The 19212-nt window shown below is 31.9% G+C and overlaps 2 protein-coding genes across 2 annotated transcripts; both read left to right on the top strand.

Annotated features, from left to right (window-relative positions):
* Positions 1–6248: 6248 nt before the first annotated feature.
* On the top strand, positions 6249–10078 carry LOC102583473 (uncharacterized). Its single transcript, XM_006360663.2, has 2 exons — positions 6249–6511; positions 9193–10078. The coding sequence occupies exons 1-2, from the start codon at positions 6418–6420 to the stop codon at positions 9939–9941; spliced, it is 843 nt and encodes a 280-aa protein (XP_006360725.1). The 5' UTR covers positions 6249–6417; the 3' UTR covers positions 9942–10078.
* Positions 10079–11550: 1472 nt separating this feature from the next.
* Positions 11551–16434, top strand: LOC102583143 (uncharacterized protein C119.09c-like). The gene is made up of 3 exons (XM_006360662.1): positions 11551–11951; positions 12888–13036; positions 16138–16434. The coding sequence occupies exons 1-3, from the start codon at positions 11766–11768 to the stop codon at positions 16274–16276; spliced, it is 474 nt and encodes a 157-aa protein (XP_006360724.1). The 5' UTR covers positions 11551–11765; the 3' UTR covers positions 16277–16434.
* Positions 16435–19212: the final 2778 nt, after the last annotated feature.

The following is a 19212-nucleotide window of genomic DNA, read 5'->3' as shown; positions in this document are numbered from 1 at the left end:
ACAAGAGTGTATATGTATAAAGAATGTATTATTGTTGTATAAAACTTGTACATGTACTGTATACATATTGTATAAAAAGTGATTATAAAATTATATGAAAAGTATACTCATAAAAGTATATTTAATGTATATTGTGTATATATATTGTATAAAGAATGTTTATATAATTGTTAATGTATATATTTTATAATATCCCAAAGTTTTTTCTTTACCAAAAAATGAATGGCAAGATGAAGTTAAGAATTTGATTTGAGAGGCCATCGGTTACTATTGATATACATTGAGAATGAATTGATGAATGTGAACATGTCAATAAGAGACGATATGTTCTCAAATAAATTTATTAGTAGATGACAACTTATGTATTTTTCGAGTCCTCATAGTTATAAGACAATGATTTCCGTTGCTACTAGTTTTTGCCACGGTTTAGTATGCAAACACATTTTTATCGTAGATGTTTATTTCGTTAAAGGTGGGTATGAAGTCGCCTTTATTAAGGAGTGCATTATCCTTAATATCGGATTTTTCGGTGCGAATTCAAATTTAATCGAATTCTAATGTAGATATCGAACACCATATAAAAAACGAAAAGAAAAATTGATGAAACATATAATATAAGTTCATAGTCCGTATTTCCATGGAATAGAACTATAGAAGTATGCTTTAATGTGGCACCAAAAGCAGCAAAGCCAATACCATCATAAGTCATTTCAAAAGAATGAAAATAGAACAATTTGAAGAGTTGTTTTTCCATGAGAAATATAAACTTTTTTCGGAATAAATTTTCAACAAATATAAATAGAATTAAAATTGATAAAACATTCCTACTAAACAAATTTCTACTATTTTTTTCCACCCGGAGGAGGAATATTCTTAGCTAGCGTTTGACTCCAAATTCTCAAATATTCTTGGCAAATTATATTTGGGTGAAGTTTTTGGCGAAGTTACATCATGTGTTTGGCCTCAATTTTTCCAAAAATATTTTACTATTTCAAAAAATATGATTTATACCCATAAGTTCTAAAAATTATTAAAAATACCTATAAATTTATATTATCGTTTTATAATGAATATGTTCCGTTATAAAATAACATAATAACATAATTGATAACAATCAACAACAAAAAAATAACAATATAGGCAAGAAAATACATTAATGGCATACTCAAACTTGTCACTAATTTAGCTATAATTATAATTCATTGAACACAAATTGCTCTTTTTTCTCAATTTTATCACTCAAATTAGAACTCAAACTCTTTCGGAGGAGGTAGTAACAAATATTAGTTGGAATTAATAAATGATGAGTATTTTTTATAAAATAGAAAAGTTTCGGGTAATTTTTGAAGTTTTTCTAAATTTCCAAATATTAAAACTTGCCCCAAATACTAGTTTTTTCTAGTATACCTTGGGATACTTGAAAAATATATTTGCCAAGTTATATGACCAAACACCACTTCCCAAGTTTTCTCCAAAATTTTCAATTTTTTTTTTTGGCTAAACGGGTCCTTACTTTTACTTATCCTCAAACGTGACTCGAACCATCAATTAATGATAGAAGTGTTTCATTTGACCAAACTTGTTAATTAAGTTATCAAATTTATATGAATATCAAATAAAAATAATTCCTTTTTTTACCATTATTATAACTATGAAAATGTATATAGTTAGACCCACAAAAATAGCAATAAGAATTAAAATTAGAATTTGTTGAAATTTGAGGGATTAAAAGTAAATTTGCCACCAAATAAGGATAGAACAAGGATTTATTTCCTAATTTGACTCAATTTGAGAAAACGTTTAAAGTCGTTCAGAGGCTATTTTTATTCCATAAATAACTCTTTGCCTAAACAAAAACTAATCGGGAAACCAAACCAAATAAAAAAGAGATAAAATAATTTGTATATATTCCAAATTCGAGTGAATTTAGGAAAACAAAAACAATTATAATAGAGAGGCACTTTACATTGGAAATAAACTAACTAACAAATCAATATAACTCATTGTTTGCATTTCCATGGAGTACAACTACAAGTAGGGGTGTTCACGGTTTGGATAAAAACCGATCCAAACCGAAAAACCAAACCAAACCAAACCGATAAAATAAAACCGATTTTATTTGGGTTTGGTTTGGTTTGGTTTTAGATTTTTGAAAACCGATAGTATTTGGTTTGGTTATGGTTTTATTCGAAAAAACTCGAAGAAATAACCGAACCGAACCGATGAATTATATACATATATTTTATTAATATACATACTTAATATATTATTTTTATAAACAATTTTATAATTTACTTATTGAAAGCAAAAATGCCCAAGATGAAACATTTATCTTATTGATTTCATGTATATGAGTGTCTATGACAATTTTTTGTGGGACTGAAAATGTTATTGTCTCTTCCTTCTAGGCCAATATAGTGAATTTTAAAGCTTTATTGATAGTAAATTTAGTGATTGAAAGTTTAGTAATTTAAGTCATTCTAACTATTTTTCGTTTTGAATGGATTGTTGTCACTTTTTTCACATTTTAAATGAATTGTTTCTTTTATTTTTGTGTATGGTTAATAACCGAATAACCGAACCAAACCAAACCGATAAATGTATATTATATTTGGTTTGGTTTGGTTTGGTTTTGATAATTTTAAAACCGATTAAGTTGGTTTGGTTTTGATTTTGACCAATAACCGATCCAAACCAACCCGTGAACACCCCTAACTACAAGTAGAGCAGCAAAGCCAATACCATCATAAGTCATTTTAAAATAATGTAAATAGAACAATTTAAAGAGTCGTTTTTCCATGAGAAATATTCACTTTTTTCGGAATACATTTTCAAGAAATATAAATAGCAATAAAGTTGATAAAACATTCCTATAAAACAGAATTTTGCTTTTTTTTTTTTTTTGAGTAAGATGAGTAGTATTCTTACTTATTCTCCAACGTGACTCGAAGCCTCAACTAATGGTAGAGGTGTTCAACCACCCAGACTTGATAATTAAGTTATCAAATTTTATATAGTATATTAAAATAAAAATAATTCCATTTTCTACTATTGTTATAATTATGAAAATATATATAGTAAGACCCACAAATATAAGAAGAATTAAAATTATAATTTGTTAAAACTTGAGGGATTAAAAGTACAAATATCCCACCAAATAAGTACTACATTCGTCCACTTTTAATTGTCATAGTTTCCCTTTTTAGAGTCAAACTATAAAAACTTTGACTAACATTTTACGATGTATTTTTTCATCATATTGATATGAGAAAAATTACAATCTATAGTACTTTTCATATAGTTTTTGAAAATCTAAATTTTTTGTTTAAAATATCGAATTTATGAAATCTAATTTTACTATGAAAATTAGTCAAATTAATTTTTGAAAAACGCAACATGACAATCTAAAGTGGACAGAGGGAGTATTGAACAAAAATTTACCTTCTAATTTGACTCAATTTGGGAAAATGTGTAAAGCCTTTCGAAACTATTTTATTTCCATGAATAGCTCTTTTTCGAAACCAAAACTAATTGAGAAACCAACCAAAACAATTCGAATGAATTTAGGAAAACAAAAACAATAATAAATAGAGAGGCTCTTTACATCGGAAAAAAGACACAACCAAACAAATACAATTGTATAGAAATTGTACAATTATTGTATAAAATATATATGTAGTTGTATAGGTAGTGTATAGAAATTGTATAATTGTTGTATAGAATATATATGTAGTTGTATAGGTAGTGTATAGAAAGTGTATAATTGTTGTATAGAATATGTATTTGTATAGGAATATAGGATGTGTATGGATTATGTATTTGTATAGGATGTGTATGGATTACGTATTTGTATTGGATGTGTATAGATTATGTATTTGTATAGGAAGTGTATCGAATATGTATTTGTATAGTATGTGTATAGATTATGTATTTGTATAGGATGTGTATAGAACATGTATTTGTATAAGATGTGTATATAATACATTCATGGTTGTATAAGATTTTATTTAAACAATCTTCAATTATCCATTTTGTTGTCACAAAGAAGGTATAGAATGTCCTATTAATATCAAAAAAGTTGATCGAAGAGGCAATCTACTACATGAGCAGGAAATTATGTTGGTGGGAGCAAAGTTATCCATTTCACAGAGCAAAATATTGGAGAGGTCTTCTTGATGAATGACATTAGTATCACGATGACTATGAGTGATGCTACAAAGGTGAAAGTGGAGAAACTAACTTCCTTTCGTAATCAGAAACTGTATTATTGTTGTATAGAATATATATTTGTATAGGATGTGTATATAATATGTATTGGTATAGGATATGTATAGAAACTGTACAATTATTGTATAGAATGTGTATGAAATTTGTATCATTGTTGTATAAAATTATATTTATCACGAGTGTATATGTATAAAGAATGTATTATTGTTGTACTTATGGGAACTATTTTGTTATGATATGATGTTGGTTCTTTTTTTATCATAGTACGTATCTAGTTACTTTATGATATATGTTAGTTGAATATTTTGTGTTATAATGTTTTAGACGTAATATATACCGTTTCTTTTAACTTTGTCGCAATTGACTTCTTTGTCCTTTAACTTTTGGTGTGTACAAATAGGGATTTAAACATGTATAAAGTTGAACTAGTCGATACACATTTTCTACATGACATACTAAAGCTGAGATATAAATTTGCAACCTAAAATAATTTTCAAGTCATTTTTGAGATAAGAAAATCATGCCTCGAAATAATGAGTCGAGCTGCCACGTGGATGAAATTTTATGAACAAATTAAGTTGTTACACGCCTTTTTGACAATTATATTCAAATAGTTGATCTGATCAACTTTGAGATGGAGGAACTAACTTTCTTCCGTAATAAGAAAAGCGTGAAGAAAATCCATCAATAAGAACCATTTTGATTATAATGGTCACCCTCAATCAAACAGATACACCAGCTAAAAATAGCAATATTGCATGTGATTGAAACAAAATCGGTTGAATCTCAACTTCTTACATGATTTCCGATGTTACCATTCTTGTTGCAATTAGTGCCGGAATCAAGATTTTTCATTAAGAAATTCAAAATAGAAAAAATAAATACATAAAAAGGTCAAAGGGAGTTCAACATTTACTTCTCTCTCTATATATAAAATATTAATTAATTATATATAAATAATATAATTTTCCACGTCGAAGGAGATTTGAAACCCCTCAGCCCCTGCTAGCTTCACTCCTTCATGCAACTTTGTTGGTTTAGTATGCCTCAGTTCCATGTGAGATTAGCTATATGAATCTCAATTTATTCCACGAGTTCCATTGTTATCATTATTGCTACAAGTACCGTTGGAATCATAATTTTTACTTAGGGGTTCGAAACATAAAAAGTATGTTTACTAAGAGGTCAAAGATGATTCAACATCTAAAAAATAATTTTAAATATGTATAAATAGTATATTTTCTACTTAAGGGAATTTGAATCCCCTAGCTCGATTCTTGCCATCTCCGCCTGTGGGTGCAATTTTATTGGTTAAGTATTCCTCAATCCGAAACAAGACTCAAACCCTCAACTAGTAATATAGATGTTTAATCACTCGACTAAATTTAATAAAGTTATCAAATTTATATAGAATATCAAAATAAAAGTAATTCCATTTTCTACTAGTATTATACTTGTGAAAATAGAGAAAATGCCGTAAATGGTCCCTAAAAATTATAGGAGTAGGTCTAAAAATGGTCCATTAACTATATTTTTGTCGGATTTAGTTCTTCAATTATTCGAAAACTTGTCAGATTTAGTCCCTGAACTATATATTTATCCATTTTAATCGCTTAACTATACATTTATCGATTTTAGTTCTTTAAGTATTTAAAAACTTATCAGGTTTGAACTCTGTCCATTTTTTTACAAATAACTCAGGTTTATACTAACGAAATTCATGTCTCGAGAAATTAAATTCTCTAGCCATTTTTTCGGTTGTTCTCGCTCTCCACTACTTTTCTTCAAATTACCCTTATGCAAAGAACTTTAACCTCAGCGATTTAAAAAAATATAAGTATAATTTCATTCAACGGACCGTAAAATGAAGCATATTATTGCTACTAATGACTTGAATATGCCAAACTTTATTATAAAAAAGAAAAAAATTATTATCCATTAAATCCAAATTTTGTACTCCAATGACTTTATTGAAAATATATATTAGAAGTGATAAGTATTTTTCTATTTTTAATTAGAATTAATATAGAATATTTGGATTCCAGTGTTTTCAAATTAATGGAGTTTCGAAAAGGATAGAGAAAACCAGATCGGACCAGCTTGTAACGGGCGGCGCAGCGGTTTCCCTCTCCCAGTCGAATAATTATCGCCATTTTCATCAAACTCTGGCGATTGCAGAGAGGGAAAGAGATGGGTCTGCTCACTCACAAAGTAGAAAGGAGCGAGATAGCATCAGGTGACCATATCTACACTTGGAGAACTGTCTTCGCTTACTCTCATCACGGTCAGTCTCAGTCTGCAACCCTTTTCACCATTTCAATTGTTCGTTGGTTTGAGTACACGATGAATGGTTTGGATAGCCAGCCCTACTGTTTAAAGTAGAACACATTTTAAATTTTAATAAGTAATTCTGTACAGTAGCATATGGGACTTAGATTAGAGAGATGATTGGGGAAATACAAACAGCCTTCATTGTCAATTGTGAATGAATTTGGCAGATGGACACAATTGAAATCCACAAAAAAGTTGGAGTGTTATTCCTCTTTGTGGACTTCCTTTTCCTAAGTAATTTCTCATTCTTGTGGTGGAGTTTGAGGAGGGTAGGATGTACGTAAATTTTATCCTAACTTTATGGGTAGAAAAGTTGTTATCGATAGACCCTTGGCTCAAAAGAAAAATACTCGATGCAAGGAAAAAAATGATAGCAAAATAGCAAGATACAATACAAATGAAGTAACAAATAGTAATATACATTGAAGAATAAGAAACTATGTGATTACTAAATAATGCTATTAAAAAGGAGAAGATGAGAGGAGGAGGATTAACGCCTTACCTCTCCCACACAAAGTGTCTTTGTGACAACAATGGACTACCTATTAACCTTTTATCCTAATCATCATGTCATCATTTAGCTAAAGCTATGACATGTCCCCATTTAGCTAAAGCTATGACATGTCCCGTCCAATCACCTCACCCTAGTTCATCTTCAACCAACCTCTACCCCTACTAATTCTGGCTACAAACAACCTCTCATGCCTCCTTATTGGCGCATCCTCACACCTCCTATTCACATAACTGAACTATCTCAGCGTCGCTTCCTTCATCTTGTCCGCCACGGAAGCCACTCTCACCTTACCCAGTATAACTTTATTCCTAATCATATCTATTCTAGTATGCCACATCCTAATCTTTACTATCTTCATCTTCTGAATGCGGACGTTCTTGACCGACCAACTCTCTGCTCCATACAACAATGTTGTTCTAATCACCATTCTGTAGAACTTACCTTTAAGCCTTGGTGACACATTCTAAAAATAATGTAACGGACATTAACAAATCTTGAGGTCCACGCCATTTTGGGGGTGCATGTGCATAAAAATTGAGAACTCACTTGTATTACAGGATGAACATTTCTTCATTTTTGTAACATTTTTATTGTATTTGCAGAAATGAATGTACAATTACTATGCTTACATAAATTGTCAAAACTTCATAAAGGGATTTAAAAAAATTATTAGTCACACCTAGGATTTGAACTTGACTTAAAAGGCAATTTTTGAACCCCTTTCCCACTACACTAGATTCTTTTCTCAAGTCAAGGGTACTCAACAGTTCATATATAACCAAAGAAATGTTTTTACCCTATTTCTGCAATACAATTTTTTGGAAAGGTGATTCAATTGATCTCCCTTCGCTCCCTTTAGCTTCGCCACTGCCTCCAATATGTTCCGTGCTAGTTGATATGGAAACAATCTTAATGTGTTAGGCTATTCATTTAAACTCGTTTGCTCCCCAGTTCAACACCTATGGAACTTGTCAAAAATGAAATCATACTGCTTTCATCTAGACAAACATTTGGATCTCCTACATTGCTGAAAATAAGATTGATAAACTTGCCTTAGAGAGTATATGGTGTTCTATTTTTTTTGACAAAGGAGTATATGGTGTTCTATAATCTCAGTGGTCCTTAGCTTTTGCACGTGAGTCGTTTACGACTTTACGAGCGTATTTAACTTCGTTTAAATCGTAGTGGATTAAGCATAAGAAAAAGAAACAAGCGATCACACAATTCTCGAGAAGGTACATCCTTCTTCAGGAGCTGCTTCTGAAATTTCTATTATTTTACTTTTTGCTAAGATGATATTTTTGTAGTAGCACTATACCTCTATATACTTTGGACAATTTGGATAGAAAGAAAAGTAGATTACTTTTTTTTGAAATTGAGAAAGAAGAGTAGATTATTGAGGGGGAAAGGCCAGTAGTTTAGTCAATTACTATAAGCGAACCCTTCTAGATGTTTCGGCTGATATTATTACCAGTATTCGATACTGGGTCATTCATAGCCCTATTAGCGCTAGTAGAGTAGGATTGACCCGTAATACAGAACCTCTAGTCTTGTCCGAAAGCCTCAGGCGAATATGCCCATGTAAAGTTCAGATATCTTCAAAATTAATTTAGGAAACTTTGTAAATGACAAAGAAAAACATCCTGAAGCTCATGGACTCTCTTTCAATTATAAAAGGAGCCAGCCGGATACTCTTGATATATTCAATACCTCCTCGGTACATTTGTATCAACAATAAAATTATCTACTGATGAAAAAGATAAAATTCAGCAGTAGGAAATATCTGATCCGCGTGTCATGTTAATACTCTACATCACATTGTTAACATGCACGTCTCTTGAGTCTTGCATAACAGGTCATTATGAGGAAATCACTCTAACTTCATCTTTGATGTTGATATATTACCATGATAACACTTTCTAGTAATTAGTGGATGAAGCACAGTAAACGTTATCTCCTGTTATTTGTTTTCTTGTCAGACTGTCAGTCATCTATATGTCAATATGTATTGCAACCGAATTGAGCTATTCAACCATATTTAGTGATATATATTCTGGTATCTGATCAGTAGCTGGTGTCACTTGACAAAGTATTTTTGAATGTCTGAAATTCATGAACAGGAATCTACGTTGGTGGAAGCAAAGTTGTTCATTTTACGCGTGACCAAAATGTTGTTTCAGGAGACCCAATTCTCTTCTCTGCTCCCTTAAATTGCTCGTCAGCTTCGAGTACAAATGTGTCTTCAACCTGTACGAATATTCCTGACTGTGGATTTCAACAAAAGGAAAGTGGGGTGGTTCTCTCTTGCTTGGATTGTTTCCTGGGTGAGGAGGGGCTATTGTACCGCTTTGACTATGGAGCCAGCCCTTCAGTTTTTCTTACTAAACTTCGAGGTGGGACATGCACCACTGCACAATCTGATCCTCCAGAAGCAGTGATCCATAGAGCCATGTACTTGCTTCAAAACGGTTTTGGAAGTTATGATGTCTTCAAGAATAACTGTGAAGATTTTGCCTTATACTGCAAAACAGGTCTTCTTGTTCTTGACCAAGGAGCTCTTGGAAGGAGTGGTCAAGCTGCCTCTGTTATAGGTGCTCCTTTGGCAGCTATTGCTTCGTCGCCTCTGAAGTTATTCATGACAAGTCCGGCTGGCTTAGTCATAGCAACCGCTGGAATGTATTGTTTGACCAGGTATGCAACAGACATTGGTGTGAGGACTGATGTTACTAAGGTGAAAGTGGAGGAACTGACTTCATTCAATAATTGCAAAAGCTCGAAGAGACGCAAAAATGAGAACCATTGTGATACAAGAGAGGTTACTCTAAATCAAACAGATACACCGGCTAAAAAGCGGCGAAAATGTGATTGAAGGAGTTTGGGATTAGTTTTTGTAAATAGGAGGACTGGTTTTTTTCCAGCAAAATGATATGTCCTGATAAGTCATGTTGATTGAATTTGCTAAGCTGTGAAAACATTCATCTTGCTACTCATTTCCATTTGTTTAGAGTAAAAGCAGCCAATATTGACTGAGGGCCAATAGGCAACAAAGTTTAATTGCATTAATTTGTTGCTCTGAGATGAATGCAAACATTTTCTCACAAGGAATAAGTTCTAAAGCAAGACTTCTAATATTAAATTCTAGTACATACTTGCTAGTATTAAGAAAGAATGTGTTTAAGAAAAAAGAAACAACATGTTTATTAGAAAAAAAAAACATTTTTGATCCAAAAGTAATAATAGGGGTATTTTTACACCAAAATATTGACAGCATTCATAAATTTGAACCAAATTGTTGACAACAAGGGATTTTTTGATTTTACCAAACTGTTAGCTGGGCATTTTTGTTCAATTTTATACAATTTAAAGGCATTTTGATCTTTTTTCGTTTTAAATTGGCATAATACATAAATATGTTATTTAATTTGGCATTAGGTGACATTTATGTCCTATTTAAACTATTCAAAAGTTGAACAAGTAGACACATGCGTCCAATGTGACGCACGTAGGATGCACATCATGTCCTACCACATAGGACGTGTGTGTCTACTTGTTCAACTTTTTGATAGTTTAAGTGTCTACATGTTTATTTTAAATAGACAAAAAATAATTGGCAATACATTGTGTGTAGGCAGGGGTGTTCATGGTTTGGATAAAACCGATCCAAACCGAAAAACCAAACCAAACCGATTAAATGAATCTATTTAATTTGGGTTTGGTTTGGTTTGGTTTTAGTATTGTTAAGTAACCGATAATATTTTGTTTGGTTATGGTTTTGTTCGAAAAAATCGAAGAAATAACCGAACCGAACCAACAAGTTATATACATAAATTTTATTATTATACATACATAATATATTATATTCATAAACAATTTTAAAGATTTTATATATGTTTCATCAAAATTTATTTATAATTTACTTATGAAAGAAAAAATGTCCAAGGTGAGTAATATTTTTTCTTATTGGTTTCATGTATATAAGTGTCTATGGAAATTCTTTGTGTGACTGAAAATGTCATCGTCTCTTCCTTCTATGCCAAAATAGTGAAATTTGAAGTTTTATTCAGTAAATTCAATGATCGAAAGTTTTGTAATGCCAGTCATTCTAACTATTTTTTCGTTTGAATGGATTGTTGTCACTTTTTTCATGTTTTGAATGAATTATTTCTTTTATTTTTATGTATGGTTAATAACTGAACCAAATCAAATCAAAACCGAAAACAACCAAACCGATAAATGTATATTATATTTGGTTTGGTTTGGTTTTGATAATTTTAAAACCGATTAAGTTGGTTTGGTTTTGGTTTTGACCAATAACCGACCCAAACCAACCCGTGAACACCCCTATGTGTAGGGTTAAGGTTACCTATTACTACAAAAATTATTCAATTAATTAGAGTTACTTTACTTTTTATTGTGATTAAGTGAGATTAAAAAAAGAGTTAATGACTAAAAATATGGATTAACAATCATTTGTCAAAAAGAAGCTGAGATGAATTTCTCCTCTACGGCTCAGCGGTCCCACCACCCCTGCCCATAGCAGCCAGCTATCCTCCTGTTTTCGTGAGTCTCTGTTTTCGTTGATCAAATACTCAGACTAATGCGATATTAATCGCCATATCCATCTCATTCAAGCTTTTTTCTTCAAATTTGTATTGATTTTTTTTTTCTAAAAAGTATTGTTCGATCCATTTGGATGGCGAATTTGTATGTGAGGGCTGCTCCAACGACGGATCTGAATCGGAATACTGAGTGGTTCACGTATCCTGGAGTTTGGACTATTTACATATTCATTCTGTTGTTCTCATGGCTCGTTGTGATGTCTGTTTTTGGGTCCTCATCAGGCATGGCCTGGACTATTGTCAATCTTGCTCATTTCCTTGTACGTATTAATTTTCTCTAATTTTTTGTGTTTTTGAAACGATTTTAGGTATTGATCTGGTCTTGGAATATGCGTTTATGATTAGTTGACTGTGTTTTGGTTTTTGAGATCTGGGATTTTGGGAGGGAATGGATCTTAGACTCTCTTTCTGTTGGAAGAGCTGTATGATAATATTGAAAAACCTATCTATGGCTACTTAAAGCCCAGATATTTGTTTTCTGCTTCCAATTTGATTGAATTATAGTTCATTTTGGTAAAGTTGGTGACTTGTGACCATGAGGTCATGAGTTTGAGTAGTGGAGACAACATTTTGTGTAAATGCAGGGTAAGACTGCGTATAATAGATTCTTTGTGGTCCGGTTTTTCCATGGACTTCGTATATAGTGGGAGCTTAGTACACCATGCTGCACTTTATAGTTCATTCTGGGACATGCATAGAGGAACTTAGTGCACTAGGCTGTCGTTTATAGGTCATTATGGTGCATGCATATGGTCCTTGTGATTTCTCAAATTTCACCAGTCTTGTGGTATGAGGAGTATATAGTGAGTCAGTACCTTTATTCTTGGGAATATTTTTCAAAAGAGATATTTTTTTGGCTAAATTAAAACCTTCATCAGTGTATGAAATGTATCATCATCCATTATGGCATTAGTACCTTTCCCTTATAGTGGTTTAAGCTTTTCTTGCTTCCCTTTTGTAGCAATAGATTTCACTTCTGTACTCTGTTATATTCTTCTGGAAAATATTGAGATACTTAATACCTAAGAAATGTAGTAGGCACTCATTTGATTTTCCTTTTTTGATGCTAAATTTTGATATTTCTATAAAATCCTTAAAACTACCAGATGACATAGCAGAGTTGGGAAGCTAGTTGTGCACCTAGCTGCCTTTTCTGTCTCATTTGTGCATAACTTCTCTTGTCTGTTTTCCTTCAGGTCACATATCACTGTTTTCACTGGAAGAAGGGAACACCATTTGCTGAAGACCAGGGTATCTACAACAGATTGACATGGTGGGAGCAAATGGATAATGGCAAGCAGCTTACTCCCAATAGGAAGTTTCTGACAGTTGTTCCTGTGGTGCTGTAAGTATTCATTCCATTGTGTAAATCATTGGTTGCAGCTTTCGGCTGTGATGTCAGCAATAGGTTTGTGCTTGCAATGATAAGAATCCACGTGTTATCATTCATGGTATAACAATCAATGCATTATAGTTCCTCATGACAATCCCAAATTATAATCTCTATATAAGTAATCAAAGAACTAAGCAATCCCTAAATGTCGTGGAGTAAATAATGGGGTACTTATTTACAATCCTAGTGAACTAAGCCTATATTATAGAAAATATGTGTATGGAGGTTGTAGCAGAATGGACTTATGAGTGTCAGCCAGGATAAAAGTTTTTCTAACACAAAATTGGTAATATGGGGCATAAGTTAGTTTAAGAATTTGAGGCGCACGTCACAAGATTGAAGCCTGCTGTAAACCAAGTTTGGTATTTAAGTGGAGAAGAGTAGAAGGACAAACCATTATCCACCACGTACTTTCTAAATTCTGTTTTTGTGTAGTTAATTAAACCTGGATCCCTTGTAAACTTTTTGGTACCTTCTTGTACAATTTTTAAAATAAAGTACTTTGTCTTATCCACGGAAAAACCCATTATTAACCGAGTATTGAAGTAGGAAACAATGGTTTTCTCCGTCATAGGAAAAGTTGGTTAGAGCCTTTGAGTTAAAGAAGTGAACTTATTGACATTGGTTTAGCTGTATGAAAGACTTTGTTGCTTTTCTTTATTTATTTCATTCTCCATTTCCGGACGAGTTTGAGGTCTTTGGTGCCTTAATTTGATGTTGACCTATATGTAAGCCAGATGTTCTAAAAGGAATTCCCAATAATATAAGCACAAAAGAGTTATATGTAAAGCTTCGTCTATTGTGACACAGCGAGACTAATCAATAATGAGAGAGGACTGAATGCTGTGAAACAGCATAATGTCTGATGGCTAGTTTCTGTAGCAGACCAGCAGTGAGTTCTACTGTAAAAGGAAGGAAGAAAAATGAAACAACCTTTGATATTCATTGACATCTGCTTAAAAGGAAAAAAAGAAGGAACCTGGAAAGTCTGCAATAATGGACTGTAAGGGAAAATACTTTTGGACCATGATTGTGTTGGTTTCTATGATAACATTTTCCTGCTAAAGTTGAGATCACCTTAGACCTGTTAACTCAAGCATTTTTTTGATCTAGGACTGGATAATATTGAACTAGAAAAGGTACTAGCAAGGGTGTCAACCAAAAGGTTGGGACTGAGGCATAGTTGCTGTTGGTTAAACTATCAGTCCAACTGGTTCTATATGAACTGTCGGACTTGTTATCAAAGGCGAAAAGCGCAAAAAAGCTCTAAAGTCTGTTGGGGCTTGAAGTGCAAATAAATTGTAGACATTAATGAAAACAGGTGCAAAGGGAGAAAAAAATGCAAATATATATGTTTAGTCCAAAACTAATTTTTATAAACATGAACGACAAATATAAGGACAAAGAAATTTGAAAAAAGATTAAGATAAAGTGAAATATTAATTGTTTAGTGTCACCTCTTCAGAAGAGACTCATTGGCAAGGAAAATTATGTCGTAGAACGTTGATGACGACACTGAAGCATACATAAAGCGAGGCGAAGTGCTCAACACGTTTTGACCGTCGCTTCCAGACTTAAGTGTGCCTTTGACTGCAGAGGCGTATCTAGAGGGGGTTCCGTGGGTTCACCTGAACCCATGCTACCCTCTCTAGACCATATATAGTAGTGTTATATTTTTTTAAAAATACTTAAATATAGATGTGTGAACCCACTCTCAATCTACTATATAAAAATACGATGATGATTGGGTGCATCTCTCTAAGTGATGATAGAAATTTAAATCTTATATCTATATTGTTTTTTTTAGTAGCACTTCTCCAAGTGGTTATCGGTAACACTTTTGATGTTTCAACTAATTTTTCTTTATTTTTTTTGCTTTAATATATTAAAGTTCAAGAGTGTTGCATTGAAAATTCCTAAAAAAATTATATAATCAAATCAAATGTGTATATTAAAATTTAAAACTAGTAATATCATGTATTTTGGACCTATAATTTTAAAAATTTGACGGTTCATATTAAGAACCTAAAGGTCAAACAGATCAAATTTATATTTTAGATGCTTTTTTTTTGTAATAGTGCACCCATCCTTCTGAAATCTTGGATACGCCTATGAGTCAACACCGTTACAGGAAAAAATGATGAGAAACTAGTAATTTTGTATATCTTCGTCGTAACTCTCAACAAGTGTATGCATATAATTGTGCTAAAAGCATTTTTGCAATAGATTCCTAGTAGTTTATCCAACAAAGTATCACCTTAATCTGAGATAATCTTCCAGACCTAATGCTATAAACATTTTTTGATGGAAGCCGTATTAGAAACCATAATATTAAATTAAGTAATCCGATAACCTATCAATTTAAACAATATATTTTGATTTGGTTGTTATGAGATCTTTTTAGCTTGAGCTTTTATGACTTCAACACATTATCTATGTTAAACAAGTGATTTGTTCGATTTATGTATATGTTAGGAAACATAGATGTTGGTTCCAATCAACTTTATTATGTGGTGAAAGTCAAAATATAACATTTTAGCGAAGTGTTCTTGGCACATTATTGGACAAAACACGCTCTACTATGTTTATGTTCATTAATAAAAACACTCTCCTACGTTGAAATGTAGAAGTGCAATATGTTTCGGATTCAGATCTACTTATGCCTCCACGAGTGTGGATGAATGATGGTGTGGATATCTAAATAGTGCTCATAATGTGTTTGCGTATTACTTATCTATGAGAAGAAAAAGAGTTTCATCATATTGCTTACTGGTTCTGCATGAAACTTTTTTCCCATCTTTACAATGAACTGGAGCTCTCATGTGATAGCTTGTTCTCTGATAAAGTTAATATAGTTCTAATGGTGTTGATAGGACATGAATTGTTTGCCATTTGTCTTGTCTCTGCCAACAGATACACCATAGTCCCTCTTTTTCTCATTTCCTGGAGAAAAAAGATACTTCAATTTAATTGATTTGTGCTTGTTTAAGACGATTTCACCTTTTGCCTTTACAAATATGTTCTAAACTTGTAATACTTTCTTCTTTGAATAGGTACTTGATAGCTTCCCATACAACTGACTATCAACACCCAATGCTGTTCTTCAACACATTTGCAGTTTTCATTCTGGTGGTTGCCAAATTTCCCAACATGCACAAGGTTCGAATTTTCGGGATCAATGCAGATCAATGAACTTCTACATTCAATTTGAATTTTTTTTACTCTCAGCTGTAGTATTTGATTGGTTTAACAATTTTGAGTAAACAGGGAACTCCTGTACAAATGCAACAACTTCAAAGGGTGAAATTATATATAGTAAAAAATTAAGAGTTGAGAACAATATTCTGCAACTTTGCCTCCATATTCTATTGAACTACTATATCTTTTCTATGTTAGATTACCAACTCTTTTCTTACCTAAATTTCTTAAACCAAAAGCAAAAGTTGCAGTTGGAAGTTCAAAGGAACCTCAAAGTAGTTGTTAATGAATTAATGAGAAAGGTTTATATAGAATTTGTTGAGAATGTGAAGGGAAGTTCTAATAGGGTTCAAAATGCTCTTTAAAATATGTGAAATTGAATAAAAATATACTCTGTTAAAATTTGATCTAAAAATGTCTGATGTGAATGATTTTGGTCCAACAATATCCCTACTACAAATAGTTTGGTCCAGAAATGTTTCTATTGTTACTTAATGAGTCAAAAATATCATTTTTCTAGTAAATGTATTTAAACCCGTAATTATAAAAATTATGATGAACTCATGTAGATTATAATTTTTTTTGGCATCCATCTCTGTTTATAACATGCACAATTAGCCATTAGGTATGGAGTTAGAAGTTGATACTCCCTCCATTCCATAATAATTGAATTTTTGAGGTGTTTCACACCCTTTAAGAGAAGTAGATTAAGACATAAATTGAATATAGTTTTCCATTTTTACCCTTATTAATTATTGTCAAATTTATTGAAGTCATCACATTGAAATTCAAACGAAGGATAAAATTGAAAGAACACTCTAAAAGTAGTCTTGAAAACTGAACAATTAAGTTAATTTGAAAAATGGAAAATGCCTCAAAAATTCAATTAATATGAAATGGAGGGAGTATAACAATTCACCGAATTCAATAATTTTTGCTTTTATATTTAACTTTTTTAATTGAACATATATAAATTTTATGTTTAGAATTCAATTGTGTACACTTAAATTTCCCTAATTATTTTAAATTCATAAAATTAAAATCTTTTGACTCTGTCTCTCACAAAACTACGTGCTTGAAATGGATAAGGATCAATTTGGCACAGAAAAATAAAAACAGTAAATATGCGTTTGTCTTATTTATTTATTATCCAAAAAAGAAAGGGCCATTGCAAAATTTATTTCTACTCTTTTCTCAAAGTTCATGTACTGCCAGGGTTTAATTTGAAGTCGTCGAGTCCGGTTCCCACTGCTTGGGTTGGGGGGAGGTTAGGGTACTACAATAATAAATGACAATTTAAAAGATAAAATAAAATTACTTCTAATTTTGAAAGTTAAAATATGTCACATCAATTGAGACGAAGAAAGTAAATAATAATACAACACTTTAAATTTGAATTCTAACTCCATTATTATTTATGAAGATACTTCTTCTCTCCATTTAACATTTTTATTTTAGAATTTATCATGAATTTCCTACTTTATTTTAATTTTATCACTACTATATTTTAATTTTAATCTCTTTTTTTATACAAAGGGTGTTCTCAGTGGAAAATAACTCTTTTAGATGTCTCATTTTTTTTAGGGGAAAAGGTCCTGATTTACCCCTAAACTTTATGATTTGGAGCTGATATACCCTCCGTTTAAAAAATGGCTCATATATGCCCCTGCCGTTATAGAAATGGCTCATATATGCCCTTTTACTTAACAGAATTTTTTTTAATAAATTAAAAATTCATTTTTTTACTTTAATTTAAGAAAATGTCATGTGGCTTTTAAAATACCCCACTTTCCACCATACCCACCCAACCCAATTGGAAACAATAAAAACCCACCCGCTTAAATTAACTTCACCCATTTCATTTCATGGTTTCCACCTCAACAGAAACAAAAATAATTTTTTTGTTAGTATCCGGTCTCATTTTGAGTGAAGATTGCTAATTTTAGGACATGAATACAGTTAAATAAATATTTCCCTTAATTGCCTCTTCTTTCGGCTATACAAGGACGAGAATGATTTCTTGATGGCTTTGTTCTGGGCATACATTTATCTCCTTTTCCAATTCGAGGGTTTCTTTTTTACCAGATTGTGTTTCCTCTCTTTATCCGGGGGTGCCCTCTGCTTGGTACATTTCTCAAGCAATTTGTTCTTTCTTATCCATTGATCTTTTTCACACTAAATGAACATGTTTGTTTAGAGATAGATTATCACTCACTTTATGCTTAAGTTGTGGATTTACGGTATATAAGCTTACCTAGTTTCTATTTAAGATGGATCAATTTATAGACCCTAACAAAGTAAACGTTAAATGTGCAATATATAGGATGCATAACGCATCTCTTGTAATAATATTTGATGCTTGCAAACTTTGGTATGTTAAATGCTTGATAAATAACTGGGTTTATTATTTTGTGGGCACTTTAGGAACTGAGGCAGATCCAAGGAAGAAGGGCACTACTGCGGCCGCTTAAGTTTCTAAAGAGGCAGTTTGACGTTTTATTTTTATTTTGCCTTCCATTTCACCGATAAATCGAAGTTTTGAATATTCGTTTCTCAAATATCACCCGAACTCAGGATTGTAGAGCTCACTGGAACCCTCACAATTTTTTTTGGTTTCATTTGAGTGTGGAAATAACGAAATGAAATGAGTTAGGTTAATTTGGGTGGGTGAGATTTTTTGTTTCCAATTGGGTCGGGTGGTATGGTGGAGTGGAAGGTGGGTATTTTAAAAGCCACATGACATTTTCTTAAATTAAAGTAAAAAAAATGAATTTTTAATTTATTTAAAAAATTTCTGTTAAGTAAAAGGGCATATATGAGCCATTTCTATAACGGCAGGGGCATATATGAGCCATTTTTTAAACGGAGGGTATATCAGCTCCAAATCATAAAGTTTAGGGGTAAATCAGGACCTTTTCCCCTAAAAAAAA

Source organism: Solanum tuberosum, unplaced genomic scaffold (assembly GCF_000226075.1).
Source record: "Solanum tuberosum cultivar DM 1-3 516 R44 unplaced genomic scaffold, SolTub_3.0 scf00331, whole genome shotgun sequence".
Taxonomy (NCBI): domain Eukaryota; kingdom Viridiplantae; phylum Streptophyta; class Magnoliopsida; order Solanales; family Solanaceae; genus Solanum; species Solanum tuberosum.
This window is presented reverse-complemented; position numbering and strand designations above follow the sequence as displayed.